Here is a 25,597-nt window from a genome sequence, read left to right as displayed (position 1 = left end):
AGTCAGGGTAGAGCTAAGAGAGCGAAGTCTGGGGCAGCTCTTCACTAGCCTCCTCGTGAACATGCTCTGATGACTTGCTTCTTGTCCACAGCTGGGGATGGGGGAAGCAGAACCGGCAGCAGGGTCCACAACCTTCTTGGGTTGGGTAGTTGTGTAGTTGATCAAAATCCTGTCCAGCGCCTCAAAAAATGGACAGGTCACGTGTCCACTGCTGGACCTTTTCCTCGTATCCTTGGTTTTAAAGTATATTTTCCTGAGCTGTTTGCTCTTTATCCTGCACTGGTAGGCATCCTGGTTGTGGCCCCTCATGGTCATTTGCTTAGCAATCTCCACAAAAGATCCTGGTTCTGATGGCAGCTTCCAGCACCAACCCTTCTCCCCAGATGACAGTGAGATCTAGAGTCTTAGCTCAAGTCAAGGCGGCTGCTCGAGACATGTTGTAGGGCTTCTGGAGTAATATCATAGCAATGCTGATATACTCGATTCTAGGACAAATGAGTAATTACTGGCTATGCATCAGTTTTTAAACAGGGAAGGGGATGTCCTGTAACCTTGGTGCTGGAGCAGTGGACACGCGCATGTAAACGGTCACCCACAAAAGCAGTGTGGGATAGTAGTTGGAGGTCTGCCAAAGTTGTGCGCAGCATCATAGTGTACACACTAACTATGGACCACACTAACTTGGTTCGCATAAAATATCTTCCATTTTGAAAGAGGACTGCAGAGTTTGTGATAAATGCAGAGTTAGTGCACTATAGTGAATTGTGTCATGTGAACACAAGTGTTTACAGACCAGATTAATTGGAACTAATCTGATTTAACCACCTCAAGTAAACAAGCCCTTAGTCATAGACCTAGTCCGTATGCATGTGCGTAGCTTCACTGAATTCCCATTAGTAAGGTTCACCTGAGTTGCAGGTTTTGGCTCTATATTAGAAATAATACATTATAAGGCCAGGAAGGGCCATTGCAGACCTGTTAATCTGACTTCCTGTATAATAGAGGCCATTGGGCTTTTCTGAAGTAATTCCTGTTTGAACTAGAGCATATCTTTTCGTAAAAAAAAATCCAATCCTGGTGTAAAAATTGTCAGTGATGCACATTTCACCACAACCCAATGATAAATTGCCCTCACTATTAAAAATGTTTGCCTTATTTCCAGTCTCAGTTTGTCTAGCTTCAACTTCCAGCCACTTGTTAGAGCTCTGTTGTATTCAATGTTTACATTTCAGCTTTAAACTCTAATGTATATTTCATATGTCCTGTTACTAGAACACATGTAGGTCTTCTGTAAAATTCATTATTGAAAATGTCCACTGTAGTAAAATTTTCAGTTTATTGTTGATGTTCAAAAATTGGATGACTTGCAATTTTGGCAACATAACTTTCTCCTTGTTTTGAAACAATCAACTAAATTAGGACATGAACATTCATTTTTTTGCTTAATAATCTAGAACTTTTATTGTCATATGGTAATATAGTTCACTTGAGCAACTATACGTTGTTTTATACGATTTTTTTCTCTTGTACATGGTAAAAAAGTTTTATAAACTTTTAATAAAAGTTTTATGAAGAGAGTGTAAATATTACAAATAATTAAAAAGAAAATTGGATAATTTCCTTACCTGCTGAGACTAGAGCACAGGAGTCTGTTATCCCCCTGCCACCTTCCTCCCCCCCGCCATGTTTATAATACTGAGTTGGCAATAAACCTGAAAGCTCTACGTATTATTGCAGATTTAACCCAGAGCTCTTGAGTTGCCTTTATGAATAAATATACAGTTAAATTATCCAGCTATTGTACTGAGCCTTAAGAAATTAGTAATGTGACCAAAAGCATTTAGATAAGGTGGGCATGGTACTAAACCAGTAATGAAATTTGGATGTCTTGTACATTGAAGAATAATGATAAATTATCCTCACCTTATCTTTTGCAGATGTTTTGTAATTACAATAGGGGTTTGTGAATTAAAATAGTCACTCCAGCACTGGTTGCTTTCCCAGAATGTTTGTTCCAATTATCATTTAAATACAGTATGCCGTTTGTAAAAAGTAAGCATCTGTACCACTTCTTTTAAATTCTGTGAGAACATTTCACTTAAATTTGAGATCAGTCTTTTTTATGTATTGAATATTGAAGCTGTTTTCCAGCAATTTTGTCTGGGTGGAAATATGCCCCCATACTGTGTGTGTATGTGTGTGTGTGAGAGAGAGAGAGAGAGCTGTATTCCCATCTAACCCAATACTACCACTTTAAATTCTGAGTTTTATATTTGCGCACTTTAAGGTAGCATGATCAGTTTCTATAAAACTTTATTAATAAAGGTTAGAAATAAATGTTAATGAGTGCCCCTGGCAGGCTAGGGGAAGGTGCCTTTAATTGCCTCTATGCCCCAAACTGGTTGCTGCAGCCTGATGTAGAAATGCATTTCAATGAAACTGAACAATTTAACAGTTCAGATTAAAAATGTAATAATGAATGCTCATTTCTAGGGAGGCATCTCTTTTAGGCTCCTTTCAAGTTCATCTGTGATTGCAAGTTACATTTAGACTTTGATGTATGTTCCTCTTTTCTTATTCAACCAATAGGGACATTCCAGAATATACAGTATTATAGCTTCACCTATGAGGAGGTGAATAGACAAATCGGTTGTGCAAGCCCTGTATATAAGGTCCCGGCACATCTGCATTCTTTTTTTTCTTTGCCTCCTGTTCCTTGAAGCATGCCTCTGTTCTCATGCCTATGTTTTTCTCTTCCCAATTCTGGAAAAAGAGGGAGGATAAGAAATGAGTGTGCCAGGAAAATAGAAAACCAGGGGAAGAGATTGGGCAGCAGAGAGTCCTTAACAGTGAGTCCTCTGCTTCCTTCCTATCCTTCTTGTAGGGTAAGGTGATAATGGCACCAGTAGCTGTGAAAGGCAAAAGCCCCCAAAAGCTTCCATCTCTAGGGGCTCTTTCCCACTCTGTTCAGGGAGGGTGCCATCTTGCCTTGTTGAGACTCTGTACCATGCTATCAACTGCCTCTATCTTAGTTCTCTGAATCAGGAAGCCTCTGTCCATAGCTCTTCTTGCTAACCTGCATGAAGGGTATTGCTAGCAACCCTCTAATAGGTCTAGCAAGAATGACAGAATTCACTTCTATGGGCTCTCTTCCCTCCTCACTGAGGAGTCAAACTGCTTGGCCACCAACAACTTTATTATTACTGCCCTTCCCGAACCTTGGAGAGATCCTTTTCTCTCTGGTACAGTGGCTGGCACTCTTACTTACAGCCTCAGGAATGGAGGCTGTTCGTAACTCTGAAATGTTTGTAATTTTGAACAAAACATTATGGTTGTTCTTTCAAAAGTTTACAACTGAACATTGACTTAATGCAGCTTTGAAACTTAACTGTGCAGAAGAAAAATGCTGCTTTTAACCATCTTAATTTAAATGAAACAGCACAGGAACAGTTTCCTTACTTTGTCATATTCTTTTTTTATTATTTTTAGTAGTATATATTTAACAGAGTACTGTACTGTATTTGCTTTGTGTGTGCGTGGGTGCGTGTCTCTGCTGCTGCTTGATTGCGTATTTCCAGTTCCAAATGAGTTGTGTGGTTGACCGGTCAGTTTGTAATTCTAGTGTTCATAACTCTAAGCTTCTACTGTATTTTTCTGAACCTCTAGTGATGATCCTCTTTACTCAGGGGAGTCATGTGGGTTCCTTCTGGGCATGGCTCTTCCCTGCTTTAGCCCAGGCCACCGAATCCCTGATTCTTAGCAGTAACTTTCTCCTCGCACCATCAGGTCACTTTTCAGTCTCAAGAGAGCATCAGATCAGTGCCAGCAGCTATATTGTCTCTGGCAGGATCTCTGTACCTTCTATAGATTTTTTTGGTAGCCCCATGCAAATGGCCTGCTCCTTCACTCCCCAGATTCTTCTCCCACCCAGAGGATGATGAAATGTTCCAGGGACTTCTTATTAATTATCTTTCCTTGAACCCTCACCTGACTTTGAATCCCTTGGACTCAAGTCCCTCATCTTGTTCACCCTCTCCACCCTTGGGCTTATGCCCTAAACCTAAAGGAACTTCCAAAACACTTGTGGTGAAACTCTGGCTCAGTTGAAGTCTGTGGCAAAATCCCATTGACTTCAGTGGAGCCAGGACTTCACCCTCCATTTTCAAAGGAGCTCCTTTCCCCTTTAAAAATCAAGTTGCCTGTCCATTACCCTCAACAATGTTACAAGTGGTCGTCGTTAAATAGCACCATGTGGATAGAAATGCCCTGAACTTTTTTCCCCATGATGAAGAGGTACCCATTGTCTCCTGATAAATCCGAAATTACATTTCCTGTGTGGCTCTTTCCTTTACGTCCAACTCCCCCACTCCCTCCAAACTCAGAGGCAGTCCTGAAAAACCTACTTTCCCAATGTTGCAGCCATTCTTAATCTTTTGGGTTACATTGTGGCCTGTGTGTATCTTTTCCCTCTGTGCCTTCAGCCCCCACAATCCTTTTTTTTGGTCAGGTGGCTGTCTGTCTCTTCCAGTCTTTTTATTAAGAGGTTGATTTTGTTGTTGTTGGAGATAGCGCTGTATTATTCAATGGTACCTGAGAGGGGCCAGCCCCTTGTTTTGTAAGTGCTTACAGGTTCCGTTTTGAATCCTTGGAAATCTCCCTCAAGCTAATATTTTTTAAAGAGGCCTTTTAAGTTGCAGTGACATGAACGTTTCTTCCTGAGAAGGTAGCTTTTGGTTTTCCCCAAAATGCATCAGGAAGGGGAACACTGAGTTCCACATCAGTGAACCTGTTGTGTTCTCCACTATTTCTTCTAATTCTGCTTTTCCCCAGGTCAGAAGACTTAACTCCCTGTATGTTAATATTGTGTCAAGAGATGTTTATCTTGTTTACTGGTGTTCAGAAAGATTTGACTGTGCTTTGTCTGTTCTGAGGGTTGTCTCAAAACACAACATTGCTAGATAAGTAAATAACTGCATCTTCCTTGCCTATGAACAAGTTGAGTGTCAGCATTTTGAGCCAATCAAATGTCTCTGCTAATTGGTTCGTGACATCCTGTGCTGTGAGAGCAGCAACCTCCACTTCCAAGGTGAACAGATTTACAGTGTGGTCATCTCCACCTATGTGCATGAAGCACTATCAGATGGATCAGTTTGCATCTGTAGATACATTCTCTGTTCACAGGGCTCTCCAAGCAAGATAAGTTCTCATCCCCAGGGTACTGCTTAGTCCATCTACTGTCTTTGACTATCTCTAGCAGTAGGATGGGAGAAGGCGGATGTACCATTGGGGAAAAACTTGCTTGCTGATAACTCCTTTTGTCTTAATCTTCTCTTCTCCCAATCTGCCATCCTTCCTTATCCTTGTGAGAAGCACCAGCTTGTTCTTTTAGCATGTTCTCTTACTTCTCTACTTATTCACTTATTTGTTGCTCTGGAAGAAAGTCTGCAAACTGGGGCTTAAATAGAGGGCTCAATTGATTCCTTTGGTGCCTTGCTTCCTGGTAGGTGGAGTCATGATACTTTGAATTTTTACTGTTGTTATTGGTAGGATGAGAGAAGAGAGGATTATGACAGAAGGAATTGCCCAAGCATATTTTTTTTCTTTTTTCCCCTAATGATAACATGAAACTGACAAATTTGGAGAGATTCATAGATTATAAACCCAGAAGGGACCATTGTGATCATCTAGTCTGATCGCCTGTATAACAAAGGCCATAGGATTTCCCTGAATTAATTCCCTTTTGAACGAGAGCATCTCTTTAGAAAAACATCCAATCTTGATTAAAAAATTGGCAATGATGGGGAATTCCTCACAACCTTTGATAAATTGTTCCAATGATTACTTACCCTCACTGTTAATTTTGTTCCTTCTTGCTAATCTGAATTTGTCTGGCATCTGGCCATTGGATTTTGTTAGACTTTTGTCTGCTAGATTGAAGAGCCCTTTATTATCAAAACTTCGTTCCCTGTGTAGGTACTTCTAGACTGATCAAATCAACTCTTAACACTCTCTTTCTTAAGCTAAACATATTGAGCTCCTTGAGTCTTTCACTGTATGTTTTCCAATCCTGTAATTATTTTCATGATTGATTATGAACTCTCCAATTAATCACATCCTTCTTGAATTGTGGATACTGGAACTAGACACAGTATTCAAAGAGGTTGCACCAGTGCCAAATACAGAGTATTCCTGCTATGCTCGAGGTTCCTTCACATACAGGGAACTCATGTTCAGCTCATTGTCCACCATAACCTCCAAATCTTTTTCAGAGTCACTTTTTCCTCATAGTAGTCCCCCACCTGTAAGTATGGCCTACGTTCTTTGTCTCTAGATGACATTCAAACATCCCTAATTATGCAAAGATACTGACAGTGTTGGTGGTGGCAGTATGACATCCAAAAACTCTGAATAATCAGGAGAGGAATCTAACTGGGCCCTGAAGTATGCATCTAGGGATGACAGAAAGGCCAAAGGCTACTTTTCCCAAACTTGCTGGCTGAGTGGCACAAGAGCTCTGGTATGCAGAGCTTAGCTTTAGTCTGAGTTTCATAACTGAAACTCTGTTAATTGGGGCTTGGATTACTGAGGTTTGACCATATTCAGAATTGTATAATATAATTGCTCATACATTTCCAAGGTAATTTTTCTACATTCCTCAGACAGACCCTCAGATATGAACTACAAAATGACAGCAACTAATTCATTTGTTAAAATCTCTTTGGTGACAGTCATTGTAATGTTGAGTCCGTTTACTAAAAATTCTCTAAAAAAACACTACCATGTTTATTACTGAGAAGACAATACTTTCCCCAAGTGCTCTTTAATCTAACTTTAAATTATCTAAATATTTTCAGTGCTATTATATAATAAGGGATTGACCATAAACCTCTCTGATTAAGTGGATCAATTGCTTGCACTGAAACAATTACCTTATCCTTTTAGACAAAATGGCAGAGTAAATCTCATCTTTAATTATGCTTTTGTAATTTGACATGCTTTAGCAATGTGGTAACCAAATTTTGTTTCTGAACTCATTTTTAGTAGTACATATATAGTAATCTCCATTTACAATAGTACTACTGCTTTTGTCTCTATTCGTAAGAAGGGTACACAGAAATAGGAACAGTTTTCTTACCTCTTGCCTTATAACATGCAAGTAGTTGTCATAACTTTAAACATTTTCATTTCTTGTGTTGTAAAGCAGCCTACTCCCCTTTTGCAATAAAAGCTGGTAAAACCATTTCCCCAAAATTTCTCCTCTGGCATATTTATACATTGTGTAAATGTATTTATTCTAAAGCTCACAGTAATGAATTCTGTAGGGAAAATTGTGTGGATTTTCATTGTTATAGTTTTATGTACTTAGATTTGTTGTAAATATAAAATTTTAAAAATGTGTTTGTGTATAGCTATTGTGAGATGCTTAAAGTAGTTTTACCAAATCCAACCATGTCATTGCCTGAATGGTAGCTGATAAATACCATGTTAGCACTTGTTGTTATCATCAGTTACCATTTGACTAACTATTATTTGGCTGATGTGAATGTTATGACAGTAAAGTCTTTAGCATTAAATGTGGGAATCACTGATCTTAAGGACTATTGCTATTATAAATCATTTTCAGAAATTGTTAATAACAACATTTGAAGATTAACAGCAGTAGCGTGGCTGAAGTTAGTATACTGAAAGGTATTTGTACAAGTCAGATGTCAAATTATATTTTCAATCTATAATCCTAAAATATTAATTTATACTAATTCTTCTTTTTCTTACTGAATAGATTAGTGGAAGCCATTGAAATATTTGGAAAGAAATATGGTCTAGAGCAGTGGTTCTCAACCTTTCCAGACTACTGTATCCCTTTCCAGAGTCTGATTTGTCTTGTGTACCCCAAGTTTCACCTCACTTAAAAACTACTTGCTTACAAAATCAGACACAAAAATATAGAAGTGTCATAGCTGTTACTGAAAAATGGGTGACTTTCTCATTTTTACCATATAATTATAATATAAATTGATTGGAATATAAATATTGTACTTGGATTTCAGTGTGATACTTGAGCCTGTTTTTCACTTGAGTCTTGTCTGATGCCGGAGCCCTGAATGAGAGGGCTGAAGCCCGAGCTTTGCTGCCTGGTGCTGAAGCATGTAATTTAGCTTTGGGGGGGCCCCTTTTGGTGTGGGGCCCCAGAGAGTTGCCCTCCTTGCCACCCCCTAATGCCAGCCCTGCACTTGCAACACCCCTAAACTCACCTTGCAACATCCCTGGGAGTCAAATCCCCCAGATTGAGAAACACTTTTCTAGATGAATTGATGTACCCCCTGGAAGACCTCTGTGTACACCTATCCCTGGTTGAGAACCACTGGTCCAGAGTTTAGAGAAGAGGGTAAGGAGCCATTGGTAATCCAAATTTGTATAATAAGTATCGATTACACAGACTTGTGGGTGCACTTAAGTCTTTAAGATAAAAGAAAACTGCAAGAAGATAACTTTGGTATCTCAGACACCAGGGTGCTGGCAATTCTTGGAAAAGATTGATTTCTTATCTTAAAATTAGATTCATTTTGGGAGTGTGTCTTTACACTGGATTAAATATTTTAGAACTAAAAACAGCCATGCAGCTGGGGATGCAGAAGTATCATGTCATGGGACAGGACTATGATAATCCCACTCTCTTATTCCGTTGTGACAGCCTCTGTGATATTGAGATGCCTCCAGGGCTCATTATCAGAAAGATAGACAAATTGGAGGCATTTTAGGAAAGAGATATGGAAATAGTTAAGTGGCTGGTAGGTTTTATTTAAGATTAAAATATATGTATTTTTAGGTTAGCTAAGTGATGATTACACAGGAAATAAATTCACAGGCACTTGAAAGGTTTAAATACCAAGGATAGACAGAAATTTTTTTATACTTATATATCCAGGTTAGAAGAGAACCAAGAAAGAGGAAGACTGGCCAGGCTGGACCAAGTTGAGCTCTCCAACCTTCTGAGTTTCCCCCCTCAAAGGCACCTTTGTAGCTCAAAGTCTGCAGTGCAATGGGGAAAATTAAGGCCTCCAATCCTGATGATGATGCATGATATGAGGGCTGTTTCAGTTGCAGATATGGAATTTGCTTTCATTTCCTTAACTTTTTTTTTTTTTTTTTTTTTTTTTTTTATTACACACAAAGTGTGTGTTTTCAAAATGTTATGGTTTGGTTTTAACAGTAGGTTATATAACCTTTTTATAAGTGTATGAAGAAAAAGAAAAGGAAAATGTTAGATTAATTATCAGAAAAAAGGTTTCTATTGGTTTGTGGAATAGCCTTCCTAATAAGAGGCAAAGAAAGCACTGGAAAGAATACTCTAAGGGGATAGTCATGCTGACAAATGGTCATTGAGATGACAGAATAGGTTTTTTTCCACTTCAAATTTCTATGAAAAGCATACTCTTGTACTTTCTTTTAGAAAATTATGACATTTCAGTCAACCAGTGAGGGTCAATGGGTGGATGGGTGATTTGTTAATCAGTTATTTTCAGTGTTTTTTGTTGAAATTTAAATAGCTTGTTATTTTTCATTTTTGTTTAGAATTATCACCTTTGCTTCAGAGCTCATCTTTTTTGCAGACTTGAAACTTGAATAGAATACCAAATGGACTAATATTTAGTGAATTTAATTCAGAATATCCAAAATATTGAATTTGAATAAAATAATGCAGAACTGCAATAATAGAAACTAGTCCAATAAATTAAAGGAAAACGGTTAAGCCAGGCCTAACTTATCATAGATCATTTTAATAGGTGCAAAATATCTGTGCCATTAGTTCCAGGCCAATGTCTTTCCCATTCACAACGCTTTAGTGCATAACTTATAAATCTCTGCTCATCAGCTTATATGACTATTTCAAAGCAAGACTAGCATTGAGCATGGCAGAATGAGCGAAAGTCAGTGAAGGTCGAACAGGCAATCAAATTATTACAGATTCCTCAATGAGCACTAACGTACTTTTGTAATGTGATTAGTTGTGAATTTCTGTGCCCTTGTTGACAAGGGGTCATTTTTAATAGAACTGTAGTATAGTATATATGGTGATTTGCTTTGAGTTGCACTGACTAACCTATGTGCACTGTGTGTAATTACACTGCTCTACAATTTTTGAGAAGTCGTCTGCTTCAGAGATAAAAAGTGCTATTTATTATGTATTTTGATGTGCTGAATTCAAATATGACAATTAAAACAACTAATTGGCTACTGTTTCTAAGATATTTAAGTTTTTACATTTTATGTCTATATATATTGTGTAGATAGTAGAGTTTTAATCATAAATTGTAAACCTAGGTCTTTTCATGTGTTTATGGTTGCTTTACATGATAATATTTCACCTGTCCTGTTTATGTAACACTTTAAAAATCAGCAAAAGGGTTATATAAATAAAATGTATTATGAAACAAAAGGCAAAAAACTATTATGTACATAGTTTAGTCCTATTCAGTGTCTACTCGGCGCTTCTTGGCTTGTCTCTTGTATTCATTAACTGGAGCATCTCTTGTCACTGTCCAGCAATAGTCTGCAAGCATTGATGGGCTCCATTTGCCCTGATAGCATTTCTCCATTGTTGCAATGTCCTGGTGAAATCGCTCACCATGCTCGTCGCTCACTGCTCCGCAGTTCGGTGGAAAAAATCTAGATGAGAGTGCAAAAAATGTATCTTTAGTGACATGTTGCAACCAAGGCTTTTGTATGCCTTGAGGAGGTTTTCCACCAACAACCTGTAGTTGTCTGCCTTGTTGTTTCCGAGAAAATTTATTGCCACTAACTGGAAGGCTTTCCATGCTGTCTTTTCCTTGCCACGCAGTGCATGGTCAAATGCATCATCTCGAAGAAGTTCTTGAATCTGAGGACCAACAAAGACACCTTCCTTTATCTTAGCTTCACTTAACCTTGGAAATTTTCCACGGAGGTACTTGAAAGCTGCTTGTGTTTTGTCAATGGCCTTGACCAAGTTCTTCATCAGACCCAGCTTGATGTGTAAGGGTGGTAACAAAATCTTCCTTGATTCAACAAGTGGTGGATGCTGAACACTTTTCCTCCCAGGCTCCAATGACTGTCGGAGTGGCCAATCTTTCTTGATGTAGTGGGAAACTCTTGCACGACTATCCCGTTCTCAGAGAAAACAGCAGTACTTTGTGTATCCAGGCAAGAGAGCAACAACCTTCAAATCGCCACAAAGCTGCCACTGATGTTGGTCATAGTTTATGCACCACAAAAGTTGTTTCATGTTGTCATAGGTTTCCTTCATATGGACTGCATGACCAACTGGAATTGATGGCAAAACATTGCCATTATGCAGTAAAACAGCTTTAAGACTCGTCTTCGATGAATCAATGAACAGTCTCCACTCATCTGGATCGTGAACGATGTTGAGGGCTGCCATCACACCATCGATGTTGTTGCAGGCTACAAGATCACCTTCCATGAAGAAGAATGGGACAAGATCCTTTTGACGGTCACGGAACATGGAAACCCTAACATCACCTGCCAGGAGATTCCACTGCTGTAGACTGGAGCCCAACAGCTCTGCCTTACTCTTGGGTAGTTCCAAATCCCTGACAAGGTCATTCAGTTCACCTTGTGTTATGAGGTGTGGTTCAGAGGAGGAGGATGGGAGAAAATGTGGGTCCTGTGACATTGATGGTTCAGGACCAGAAGTTTCAGCCTCTTCCTCGTGTGACTCAAGTGAGAATGATTCTGGTGCATCAGGAACCGGCAGTCCTTCTCCGTGGGGTACTGGGCGTATAGCTGATGGAATGTTTGGATAATGCACAGTCCACTTTTACTTCTTTGACAGCCCTTTCCCAACTGGAGACACCATGCAGAAGTAACAACTGCTGGTATGATCTGTTGGCTCTCTCCAAATCATTGGCACTGCAAAAGGCAGAGATTTCCTTTTCCTGTTCAACCACTGGCGAAGATTTGTTGCACAAGTGTTGCAGCATATGTGTGGGGCCCACCTCTTGTCCTGATCTCCAATTTTGCAGCCAAAAGAAAGGTGATAGGCTTTCTTAACCATAGTGGTTATACTGCGCTTTTGTGATGCAAAAGTCACTTCACCACAAACATAGCAGAAGTTATCTGCACTGTTCACACAAGTACGAGGCATCTCTGCTCACTTTGGCTAAACAGAAGTGTGTCCCTTTGCAAAATCAAACACTGACAAATAAGAGAGCATGACACTGTATGATTTCTAGAGCTGATATAGGGCAATTTGTTCAGCAGAGTGATGTAAGCTTCGTTATGATTGCATCATCCATGACTTCTAGGAATAACATGATGCAAATCATATCATGTATAATGCAATACCAGCTTCAGATTGCATCATTCATTGTTTTGCCTAAAAAGCAAGTACTGTCCAAACCCAATCATAGATTTATTCATAGATCCAGTCAAAGATGTATTTTAGTCATTTCTGGTTTAAATTGAGATCCCTTCCCTTTATAACTCACTTATCCTCCACCATTCCTAAGTCAAAGGTCGTATATACTGACTCAATAGCATAACTTGAAAACTAGAGCCAATCAACAATTTTAAGCATCATTTTCATTCTCAGTGACCCAGAATTAGTAAAGTTTGACTACATTTATTTCAGAAGCATTTTGGCTGTAGTGCAGTGTTACATGCAAAGAGAGAAAAAGAAAAGAAAGTTATTTAGGTTGCAAAATCAAGCACTCAGAAATTAGGAAATCCCAAATTTACAGTTGCCTCTGCAAACTTAATTCTGACTCTTTGTGCTTCCATACTGTGGACTGAATGATGCAGGGGTTCATTAAAAACAAATTATGTAAGTAATAAGCAACAGAGAGTCCTGTGGCACCTTTAAGACTAACAGATGTATTGGAGCATAAGCTTTCGTGGGTGAATGCCCACTTCGTCAGATGCATGCATGGGCATTCACCCACGAAAGCTTATGCTCCAATACATCTGTTAGTCTTAAAGGTGCCACAGGACTCTCTGTTGCTTTTTACAGATCCAGACTAACACGGCTACCCCTCTGATACTTGACATGTAAGTAATGATTATCATAATGCACACATACAAAGGCACAGAATTAAGATTGTACAGTCACTAAATCTGACATTTCCTAACTTTCAAGCTTGATTTTGCAACCTAAATAAAGTTTTTAACACAAACTTTCTGTAATTTCTTAGTTGCTTTTTTAAAGGAAATGAAAGCAAATTCCATTATCTGCAACTGTAAACAGCCTTCATATATTGCATCATCATCAGGATTGGAGCCCTAAACTTTCACCATTACAATGCAGACTGTTATTACTTGAGCTATAGAACTAACTATGTTAGCTGGGTATAGAGGGTGCGTTTGGGGGGAAATCAGAAAGTTGGAGAACCCAACTTGGTCCAGACCAAGTTTTCCTCTTTCTCTCTGATCTCTTCTTACCTGTATGAAAGTTTTAAACACCAAAGATAGGCAGGTATGATTTAGTGTGGTATAAGGATTAAGGATGGGGATTTCCCAGTTTTTCCCAGTACAGCTGCTGCTGCTTTGGCAGCAGCATGGATTTGACCTAGAATTTTCATGTTCTGTTATTATTTTGCCAGTGTTTTCCTTAGGCTCATTTGTGAAAGAAAGTAAATGGCGATTTTGACACTTGGAATTTCATGGGACAAAGAAAGGGAATTTCTGTAATCTGAGGGCGTTCTCTTTTCTAAATATCAAAGGTCTTGTAGCAGTGGAGATGGGGAAGCTTCTTGAATAAAAGACTGTAAAAGGTTTTTACAATGTAAAGTGCAGCCCGAATATATTACCAGTTCCTTCTATAGAATATTATAGTTCTCTCTCTCATTCTCACTGAAATCTTACACTTGTTATATATGTATGTTGTGAGTTCTTATATATCTATCTCTGTCTATATCCACAAAATACTATGAAAGAACATTAAGGGTACAAAGTTAAGCACTCAAAGTTTAGAAAATGCTAGCATTAAGCTTGTCTGAGCAATCTTAATTTGACCTTGTGCATATGTATTTTGATACAGTTTTTAATTACATGATCACATACTATTTTTTCCACAAAACCCCTGCGTCATTCAGTGCACAGGATGGACCTGCTCTCAGGGTGAATCAGGGATGTGTAGTGACCTTTGGTTCATTTTTTGCAGAACTTGGAAGGTGTGTAGTGAATGAGGCAAGAAGCATGGTCTTGTGGTAAAGGTAGTGTGTTTTTTTTTTTAAGATGCATATACCTCCACTTGAATAACCCTCGAAATTTTTGAAACACTTCACTCCAGATGAAAACGTATTTTCTGTAGGCATGACTCTTTGCAAGGAGAAGTAATGTCCAAGTTAGGCTTGGTGAATGGGATACTGTTATCAACGATTCTGGCTGGATGCAATGCTAAAGTATTTGGCCACAAGGGTATTTTTTGTTTATCTGAAAAAGAAAACCTCCCAATCCATCTCTTCCCCCTCCCAAAATATCAAATCAAAACAGCCACCGTAAATACATCTATCACTAAATATCTGTCCAGACACTGAAGTCCTTAATGGTCTTGTTAATTGTTTAAAAAAATTGAGCCATTGTCCCTTTAATCATGTCCCAGCTGATTTCCATTTTTTTATCACAGCCAAGGAAGAGAGCAACCATGTGTTAGAATTTCTCATGTTTAGAATGTCTGGTGACATCTGTTGCATACTCACTGGACACTGCAACATTAAAATATCCGTTTGCCGTGTATAGCATTTGGGCTGAAAAAAATTAGGAACTCCTGGTACAAGTATGGTGAGGAATGTTAACTAGGAGATTACAGTGCTGACGAAAGAAATTTTATAATTTTCTCTTGCAAATTCAAATTAGCCTCCACAGTGGAATTTCTGCTGACTGGCAGCGAAGGAGGCTATCTATTATTGAACTGAGTCCAAAGTTGTTAAACTGTTTCAGTGCAGTACTGTTTTTTGTAAGTCAGTATTTAAGAGCACTGTTAGCAATACCCTATCTAAAATTTAATCAATTCATGCATAATGTAAATAATTTCTGAGACCGGAAAACACATGACTTGCATACTGTAGAAAAGGAGTGAGAGACAATATTTGATTGAGTGAAATTATATAGGATATTGAAAAGGTTCACTCAATTAATAACCTGTTTTACCAGGAAAATATCTTTTGTGCAAAGATTACTTGGTATGTAAAATGTTTTGTTGTGTACATTCATGTATTAGCAGGAAAGCATTGTAAAGTTTAGTAATTTTATTATTTGCAAACAAGTCAAATATTTTACATGTATGTGGAGGTAATATTAATGTGAGAAACTGCGGAGCCTTATCATAAATCTATGATATTTGACCATCTAACCCGCTATTTGCCCACTAATGCACTCCCACTCCATATCAGCAGGGAGGAGGGAATGTTAGGTCAGACTAAAAGGAATGATGCTCATACTCCAAGATGAGGTGGAGGAGGGAGCGCCAGAGCTAGCCTCTCCTCCAATATCAGTGCATGGAGGAATGAGCATTGGGTGTGTCGGGGGAGGGAGAGAGAGGGAAGAGAGATGATTTCTTTGCCTTCCATTGGCTGGGTAAAGGGGGGAGTAGAGCAGTCAATGGGCTATCATTCTCCTCTCCCCTTCTCCCCCCCCCCATTTTAAATGTCCCCAGGCTTTCAGTCGCCCTCTTATCCTCTTTGTCTACCCCAGTAACCCATCAGTAGAGTTAACGTAGGTCCCATAACATAGTCCCAGTGACTGGATCCTTGGGGAGCCCTCCAGTGCTGCTTTTGTTGCTGCCCTGGTCTGGAAGGAATGTGTGCAAAGTTCTCAAATTAATAAAGTTGCAGACTGCCACTAAAATCCATCTGTAACAGTGTAGATGGCCCCTCAAATGAAATTGGACCCAGATCTCCGGTTCCAGTCCAGATGTGCTATAGTTTGGTATAATGAGTATGGGTAGGGCTGTCCCTGGGAATTATAAATGAAAGTCCAGAACCCAGAGAAGGGAGAGTTCAGATCCCAGCGTCCAGAGATGGGGAGTGTGTTCAAAATCCAGAGTGAGATGGGAGAGTCCTGAGAATAGAGAGAGCTCAGAAGAAGAGTAGAACTGGGCTAAGAGCTTCAGAGAGGGGTTGCTCCTGAAGAAGGGAGCAGAGAGAATTCCCTAGTTGGGCACTGGGGCCACATCAGGCTGGTGAAAGCAGAAGGCAGCTAAGGATCAGCTACAAACCTTCTCCAGGCCAGAGAACCACAGGCAGAGAGGGCTGGTGAGGGATGAAGGCTGAGAGCATCAGCAGGAGATGCCTGCTGGCTCTCTAAGCCAGAGAGTTGAAGCAGGAGGGCCAGAAAGGGCTGAAGGCAGGGGAATGAATAATGGAGGAATGAGCCCACTGATCTCGTCAGGCAAGAATTGGAACTATGCCAGGAAAGGAAACAAGGCACCCCAGCTGGAGGGGCCTGGGTCAGGCACAGTGAGGGACACTGGAGCATGGTGAGGTGGGGTGTTGGTGGACTGTTGGACTGGAGAATTTTGGACTATGGCTGTGGGATTTTTTGGTAATAAATTAAACACATGAAAGTCTGTTTTCTATGTGGAAAGCTATGGTGTGGAGTTACTGGGGTCGCTGTCAAGAAAGGGGAAACTGAGGCAGGCTTACTGCTCATGCCACAGACCCCATTGGAGGGCTTCTGAAGTGGGGCTGCTTTTTCACACCATCACTGTCTGTCTTGGACTCATTCTTGCATGTCTTGATCCATCTCCTCCAGAATTTATTTTAACTTTTCAAGCTCCTTAAAAGCTTACAAAAATGCTATTGTATTTCCCACATTGTTCTACTTTTCCGTCTACTCCAAAATGTGGAATTTCCCTCCAGAATTATCATTGTCTAAGGTCAATAACAGCTTTTCTACACATAGAAATGTCATGAATTTAAATTTGTCTCATGATCCAAGAAGCCTAAAATCAGTCCCATCTTTCTGTGGGGACCCAGCAGCATTCTTTTCTAAGGTGCTTATCAGCAAAGAGTACATGTGTGTGTGCACAACATTTAGTTGTATTAAGAGCATTATATGCATACTATGCATGAAAAGGAAAATGTACCCAAGTGAACATTCATGTTCACATATCAGAAGTTAACCTTCAAAAAATATTCTAAGTGACTATTAGAGAAGAAAAAATGCTCTTGATAACATTCATTTTAACTTTTTTTCATATTATAGTGATTATAAAAATAAATTTTAAATATATTATTTTAATTCTCATAACCTTGAATATATTTTAGTTGATTTGTTTGTTGTTCAGCACTGTTTTGAATGCACGGTTTTGAATGATGAAATGTTGCTCATGTGTTAATGAGGAGCAAAAACATCCTGTGAATGGGAGGTAACAAAATAGTACTGAAAAGAAGATCAATCAAAAGAAGGTGAAAAGAAAAAAGGGGAGGGGGGTTGAGCTCTCTTTAAAGTAATGTTACAGACTAGAAATAGTGTCATAATGCTCAGTGTTTCAAGAGAAAAACTTGAACATATTAGAATATATTTGAAAAGTAATTTATTGTATCAGAATTAGAACATGTACTGTAAAGTTGTATATAAAGTTGTAATACTGTATACAGTAATCATTCTTCCTACTATTGCAGATAAATATTATAGTGTAAAACAAAGTATCCTCATACAGGGCTGGCTCCAGCGTTTTGGCTGCCCCAAGTGGCCAAAAAAAAATAAAATCTGCTGCCGCGTCGTTCTTCAGCGGCAATTCGGCGGCAGGTCCTTCCCTCTCCGTTGGCCGCCCAAGCACCTGCTTGCTGCGCTGGTGCCTGGAGCCAGCCCTGTCCTCATACTTTCAAGGGACAGGAAACCAGATGTACTGCACTTAGAATCAGGTAGCTTTTGTAGTACTGTAACTTTTTCAGCATATATACGTCGCTGAAGTGATAGTCCCATTGAGATCAATGGCAAAGCTATCTTTGACTTTAGGGCAGCAGGTTTTTGTGCCCTTTTCTATCTTTAACTGCGCATATAACTTTATATATGATGAACATCCTTTTGATTCAACCTCAGGAAAGTGGAAAATGAGAAGGGAAAAAATGATGAAGGGGTTTCATGACAATAAAAGTATAGATTTGATTTGTTTATGGTACGTTGTATATTCTCTGCTTTAAACAAGTCTTTCGGAGAAAATACAAAACAAAACAAAGCAAACTAAAATAATCCCCACAAGTGGCAACAATGCCCATTTTGCATTTATTAATATAACCCTTAGCTTAAATATGCTTCAGGCACATATTACATTTGAAGATGAGATTAATATTGCATCAGATGAATGTTGATGCCAGTGGCTTCATTTCTTTTAAATGTTTTTATATTATGCTTTTAATGTACTGTACTTAAGGATGGTGAGTTTTCAATGTCTGCTTAAAGTAGATAAGAAAGTTATAAGGTGAGATTCTTAACAAGTAAAGCCAGTGTGAAATAGGTATTTGTAGTGAAGAATAGAAAATCTAGTAAAAATATTTAATTTTCTCTTGTCTGGATAGTAAAATTGAATTCCAAACTGTGATGGAGAAAATTGGGTTTGGTTGATTTAAGCCATGCCTTAATAAACCATTGGGAGAAATACAGTAATATGGAAAAATATAAAGGAGTTGAAAATTTAAGAAGACTAACAGTTTAAGGAAAGGAGTTCAGACTATTGTCCTTCCAATGAGAGAACATTTTTGTGCAGAAAGTCTAATATTATTTAAGCATCAAATTTAGTGCAGCACATTTTTCATGTTACATTTTACTAAGTTTTGTTGCAGATATAGACTTAATTATAAAGCTATAGATAGATAAATATAGACATAGAAAAAGTAATATTCCAGAATAACAAACCACGCAGCCTGTACACCTGTCTTATAATGGGAGGGAGCGAAAGGAGCAGAGATTATATTGGAATATTAATCTCTGGTATGGGAAGCATTATTTACAACTGCTAGCCTATGTACAATACTGTACATTCACTTCTGTTAGTTAAAGATTTACTCATTGACAAGAAATTAGGATTGTATTTTAAAATGAAAAAACCTTATTGATTCTAGATGGCTTAGATTTAGTGGAAGTTGTTTGAAAGATGAAATAAAAAACTTCTTGAAATATAACATAGTTCAAGTACTTTGTGCACAGCCAGTAATGGGGACCGTGTGAATCTGCAGGAGCTGGTAATAATTTTCATTTGTTGATGTTCTGATGTTGTGCAAAGTTATGTGAAAAACAGATGGAATGAATTGTTTTTCCCCTGCAGATAAATTCAATAGTAAAATTTGAAATTCACTGTCCATCGTCTAGTAGTTACTGTCTCTCTCTTTCTTGTGGGAGATGATTCTTTTTTATCCCATACATATATATCTGCAGACCTGTAGGCACACTATACTTTCTCGCTCATACTGTCAAGACAAAGAGAACTATTGAACCAACAATTCACCACTGTTGCTGAGATGCTTGCTAGATTTCATTGTATTGAGTAGATAAGAGTGTCACCTTCAACTGCTTTCTATCTCTTTGTATAGGTGACCGATCACTCGGTAAAAGCATTTGCTGAACACTGTCCTGAGCTGCAGTATGTTGGGTTTATGGGCTGCTCTGTTACATCTAAAGGAGTCATTCACCTCACCAATGTAAGTACAGTAGCTACAGTACTTAATTATCACCAAAACTGTTGGCATCAACAGTATTATGCTTGCATGTATAATATAGTAACTAGACCTGAGTAGAACGAAAAAAGATTTTTGTGGTCATAAGAAAAAAAGTCTTCAAAAGGTAAAAAGTGGACTTTCCCTGTTCAACTGTATGCCATAAACATGTTGAGTGAAAAATATTCTCTCAGAAAAAATACTGTAAGTGTCAAATGTCTTGTAGGCAATCAGAAAGTTTTTCTGTTGAATCTATACATCTAATCTGACTGAAGTTCTGTGCCCTCAGTTAACTGCAGACATACAATTGTGGATGCAAATAAGACTTTAAACACCTGCCTGTGTGCACCAGCATATATTTTACATGTGTATGTATATGCATACATATAGTATGTGTATGGATATCTGTATTATGTAATATATAATGTAAATCACTCTTTATAATTATCCTTTGTTTCCTTATTTCCTTTTTAATCAGTGTAGCAACATGAGAGAGAGATGCCAGGCTGCAGAAATTGGTTTTGGGACTGGTCTAACTTAATATCTTCATTAATGATGTGAAAGAGGGGATAAACATATTAATTAAATTCACAGATGATATTAAATTGGGAGATGATGTAAAACAGCAGGAAGGACAGAGAAAAATACAAGATTGGCAATATAGCTGGGAAATAACAATGACATTCAAATAGGAAAATGCAATCTAATGCAGCTAGTAAAAATAACCAGGAATAAGGATGTCACAGGGTGACTGGGCTTGTGAGGGGTGCAGCCCAACTTGTGACACTTAGGTTACCTCTCCAGGTGGAGAAAATAACCTGCTTGTCATGAGACTTTGTTTATATGGCTAAAATCAGACCTTCTGGGGTAGAGAGCCAAGGGAGAAGAGAGAGGACAGGCAGGGAGAGGAGCATTGCAGGGAGAAGCCTACCTGCCTACTTCACAGCCGAGGAGGAGGAATGTGGAATCCCTTAACCTATGGGAAGGAACTGAGTTCCCTACAAGCTTAAATTAGAAGCCACAAGGGGGTGTACAAGTATGGCTATGGATGACCAAAGTATTGTATACTTACTAAATTAAGCTCTGGAAAGGGGGGTGTTACTTCAAGAACTCCAGGCTGTGGATAAGCTATTGGGAAAACCAGGAGGGAACTGAGTGCAAGTTCTATCAAGGCCATGCCATGCTATGCGGGGTAGTGCTCTGGGATAGGATCCTACCTTAAATGTGAGGTACAAAACTGGTAAGCACTAGTGACCAGAGAGACCTATGGGTGGCAGGTGACATTGGAGAGCATATGAGATAAGAATTTGTAATGTAATATGGCTGCAAAAAATACAAATACTATTTTGTGATGCAATTGTATAAGCCTTTTGTCATGATAGTGGTTAATTATAGATTCTCTGTACTGGTCAGACCATCTCTAGAATATTTTGTTAAGTTCAGCTCACCTCAGTACTTGAAAATGTTATTGAACTGGGAGGAATTCACAGAAAAGCCACAAAAATAATAAAGGGGCTGGAGGGACTAATTTACTTGAAAAGATAAAAAGAATCAATTATGTCTAGTTTGGATACATGACCATGTTGGATACTTGAAATCATGTAGTAGCATCTGAAGGGTGTAAACAGCATTAGAAGAGAGAAATTACTTAAGTGGGACAAATAGGACTTCAGTGTCTTAACTGAAATGTAGGTATTTTCCTGGCTATGCAGGAAGAAAGAGAAGATGCAAGGGGTGTGGTTTGAATAGGCTGAAATTTTATTAACTTGTCTGAGAAATACCCAACGATAACTTGTATAGTGCAGGCCATCATTCTTTCCTTTATCATTCCCATCGGTGATGGGAGGGCTGCTGTCATCTCTCCCCATTCCCAACCTGGTTTCTGCTTGTTTTTGGAACCCTGCCACCCTCCTCTTGTATGACGGTTAAGGGGGGTTGGGTACTATACTGTATATTAGGAGCTCCAACTCCCTTTCCCCAGCTTCTTTAGGGAATGCCTTCCTGTAAGTCCACTTCTGACCGTGGTTTATCAGGGAACTGGTTTCCCTATGGAATGAGAACCTGCACTGGGAACCTGCCAAAGAAGGTATCAGCTTGGTTGCCTCACTCTATGACCAGCTAACAATTTCCCAATAGCTAACAATTTCCTCCCTAATACTGGCAAAAAATATATCCACGCCGTGGTCAGACAGGTGTACACCATTATCCCTAAATAACTTGGATACCCAATACAATATTTCCTGATGAGTAAGGCTAAGTTTTAGTCATGGGTAATTTTAGTAAAAGTCATGGACAGGTCACAGGCAATAAACAAAAATTCATGGCCCCGGGACCTGTCCCGGACTTGTACTATATACCCCTGACCAAATCTTGGGTGTTCTGTGGGACTCTGGGAGCAAAGCTGCTGCTCTGGATGGGGGGCTCTGGGATACCTGCAGGTGCTGGGGGGAGCTCCAGGGTGCCTGCTGATGCTCGGAGCGGGGTGTGTGTGGGTGGGCTGGGACTGTCGCTGTTGTTCGGAGGGGGCATTGTAGCTGCTTCAGCGGCCCTAGAGTCAGTCGCACTTGCTGGCTGCAAAAGTCCTGGAGGTCCTGGAAAGTCATGGAATCTGTGACTTCCATGATAGACTCACAGCCTTATTGATGGGTAGTTACGGACCCTCCCCGTCCATGTACAGGTTTAGACATCTCCTGACTTACGCACCTTCTGGCCACGACAACCTGCGGAGGCTTGGTGACTCCTCGCCATACCTTCTGCTATAACATATTGGCTAAATTATAACTAAGGCCAGAAAAGGTCCTGGATCTTCCCCAAATCCGTCTTAGTCCTGAACATCAAGTCAACTGCCTTACAAATTTCCAAATCATTTTCACTGAGTTGAAAAATAATAATATCTAGTGGCTGTCCCCTTGCAGCCAAAGACTGTATGAGGGACATCAGCTAGCCCTAAAGCATGCCTGTTCTCCTCTTAGGCCAACTCCGGATTGCCTCACCACTGAAGTCCAGCTGCAAATGTCCTGATGAACTGTCCAACTGCCTGTGCACCCAGTTCACAATACTGCATCTGCAGACACACACTCTAGCTTACTTGACTTGTTCTCTTGCTCCTGAAATTAGGTAGCTAGTAAAAATAGTAAAAATATTCATAGTGCTAGAGTCTTATTGTCTGTCTGGGCCTCATATATGTCCTGTATACATTTGAATACTAGCATCTTATTGCCTGTATCCACTAAGCCCTTAGTCTGAGCTCGGCTGCCATTATTGCTGACCTGATCTTGAGCACGTGGGAGCTGAATTCATATGCAGGGAACCCTGCAATGGTAAGACCCTTTACAAAACTTTCACAAATGGGTATTTTGTGAGGTGCCTCCATGAAGAAATAGGGGTCCATCCCCAACCAGCATTAGAGCTGTATAAGTCCTTAGAGCCCCCGATCCCTGGGTTGCCCCCTTCTTGTAGCACTGAGGACTCACTTAGCCCCTCCCTGATCTGTTTTTAACATCCTCAAAGTCAAGATGACCAATTGCTCACCCCCCCATAAGCTCCTGAAATACAAAGCTATGCTTGAAAGTATCTCTTGCTAATCCAGTCACCATTTCACTGACCCTATATGCTCCAGAAAATGTTATGAGGAATACAACCTTTAACAGGCTACCTGCTGCCCACTTTTGCATATTTATTGAATAACTTCCACTAAATCCCCAAGCAACTGAATAATGATAGAATGTTGAGGATCTTCAGTACGGTCTTTGTCTTGAGATCTCCTTACTAGGAATCTCCTTACTAAGATCCTGCCACAAGGTTCTGGGTAACCTTTCATCCTTCTAACAACATAAGGCCTGATAAGTGTCCGGAGATGGTGGACGATACTAGCCTCCTTGGTGCGCCAGTGACACCATCTATGAAGTACCTTGTCTTTGGGAACAGGTCAGTTGATAGGCAGACCCTCCTTCATCTGAAATTGCATAAAGGTATTAAAAACCAAACCATAAGCCCTAAATGTTTGCAGTGTTACTGATCTCTGCACTACTCCAAGAGCAGTCATAGTCCAGAGAGCCACGGGCATCTGTTCAGCCTCCTTGTTGGCTGCCTGTGCCAGGTCTTGGAATCAGTCCACCTGTAATTGAGATGATACTGGCATAGCTGACTCATTAATGCTGGGCACATGTTTAGCAGAAAAACATATAAGTTAAACACCAGGGGAGAAACGTCCTCACCAACTTCATAACCCTGGACTACCTGCAGGACTGGCTATTATGTACCACTGCCAGGTTGTTACTCCTGAAACTCACGCTTTTGTTTGCAAATTTCATTTCCCAAAGCGTCACTGCAACTCAAATGGGAGAGAATTCCAGAAATGTTGTGTTCTTCTTATCCCTTATCCCTTCACTCAGTGGGCCATTTCTGAGCACCACTTCTCCTGGTTTAAAAAAAATAAATAAATTAAAGCAACAACCCTCTCAATCCTATGTCCCTCTTCTCCAGCCAATGCATCTGAAAGAATTTTTAAGTCTGCCTCTAGCATCCGTTCCTCTCTCCAAATTAAATCCCATTAAAGTGATTCAAGAACTGTTTCCATCCACATAATTACTCCCTTATCTCTTTATTTACTCTTGTATAAAATGATTAGGCATTAATATTCCCAAAGTGGCAGCCGACAGTTGAGCACAAAATGCCTATTCTGCGGCCACAACTCAGCATTTAAAATTAAAATGTCTGATGATAACCCGCAGGTCACGGAGTGCAACCTTATTAGCTGACCTAGCCCTTTGATCCATCCCCAAAGTGCCATCAGTTTATTTGTGGGGAATCTAGGTATGCCAACCTGTGTATCTTACTCAATTCCTGTGTAGGTCATCTTAGTTGAGGGTCCCTCTGTCTTTTTGTCTGCTAGTGTTATTCCCAGCTTGCCAGTCACAGCCTGGAATGCGGCCAGCATGCTCCTCAGACTTTTTCCTGTCCTGCTGACAAGAAGACATTCAAGTAGCGTACCATCTGCCATGTACCACATTCCCATGCCACTCTCCAGTGCAGCATTGTGCTGAACTTTTCAAATGCTGAGCACAAGATTGAGCATCATTATAAAATGGACCATCAAAATAGACACCCAAAAGGATTAAATCTGAGAGATATACAAGGAGCAGTTAAAAATCCAGCTTAATATCAAATTTTGGTAACAACGACCCCAGGTCATAAACCATAACCGTGCTCACTGTGTTGTCAACGGATGAATAATGTACTGAAGGGTTATGGCTAGAGGGACCAAGTTATCAATAACTTCCCTTTCCCCCATTCGCCTGGTAAGTCCCAGCAGAGCCTACCTCTTCTGGTTGCCTGTGGCTCATGTAATTGCTCCCTTTGCCTTCCCCTTGTAACCCAAAGGCAATGGGGGAACCTTAAAGGAACCACAACTCCTTTTCTTCTTGCTGGCCAGACAAAGCCTCACCACATTCAGGTTGCATTGACTGCATTTAATTTAACCTATAATTTACCGAGAGGGAAACTAAGGAATAGAGAGGTTACGTAATCCTGCAGAGATGACCTCACATGTTTTTGATACAGGACCATCCTTTCCCTGATTCTAATCTAGTGTTACCTACTATTTAAGACCATTACATCATCTCCTTTCACCAAGTGATCTTAAAATATACCAATATTTGTTAATATTAAGAAAAGATTAGGTTTCTTCCTCTGATTAATATTAATTCATATTTCTTCTGAATATTTTCAGTGTGATTTTTTTTCTTTAATAAATGAAGTTTATTTATTTATAAGAGTTCAGACTGGCACTCAGTGAAATATAGTCAATATTCTGATTAGTGTCTGCATTTGTAGCTGTCATATTCATTTTGGCTTTCAGAATACAATAATTATTTTCTATTATGGAATCTAGAATACCAAATATGTTTACATGAAATAATTATTCTAAACAGTAGCGGAATTTA

The 25,597-nt window shown here is 39.5% G+C and overlaps 1 protein-coding gene across 4 annotated transcripts in view; it reads left to right on the top strand.

Moving 5' to 3' along the window:
* Positions 1 to 25,597, top strand: part of FBXL17 (F-box and leucine rich repeat protein 17) — a 461,401-nt gene that overhangs the window by 120,645 nt on the left and 315,159 nt on the right. For 3 of the 4 annotated variants that reach the window (XR_010588817.1, XM_024106733.3, XM_042840435.2), the window contains exon 5: positions 19,530 to 19,637. The exons of the other annotated variant lie outside the window; for it this stretch is intronic. Coding sequence is in view for 2 of the 3 variants with exons in the window: in XM_024106733.3 (XP_023962501.2) it covers positions 19,530 to 19,637 (108 nt within the window). In the remaining variant the exon portion in view is untranslated. The remainder of the gene's footprint in view (positions 1 to 19,529; positions 19,638 to 25,597) is intronic. 4 annotated transcript variants of the gene reach the window in all.

This window comes from Chrysemys picta, chromosome 6, assembly GCF_011386835.1.
Source record: "Chrysemys picta bellii isolate R12L10 chromosome 6, ASM1138683v2, whole genome shotgun sequence".
Taxonomy (NCBI): domain Eukaryota; kingdom Metazoa; phylum Chordata; order Testudines; family Emydidae; genus Chrysemys; species Chrysemys picta.
This window is presented reverse-complemented; position numbering and strand designations above follow the sequence as displayed.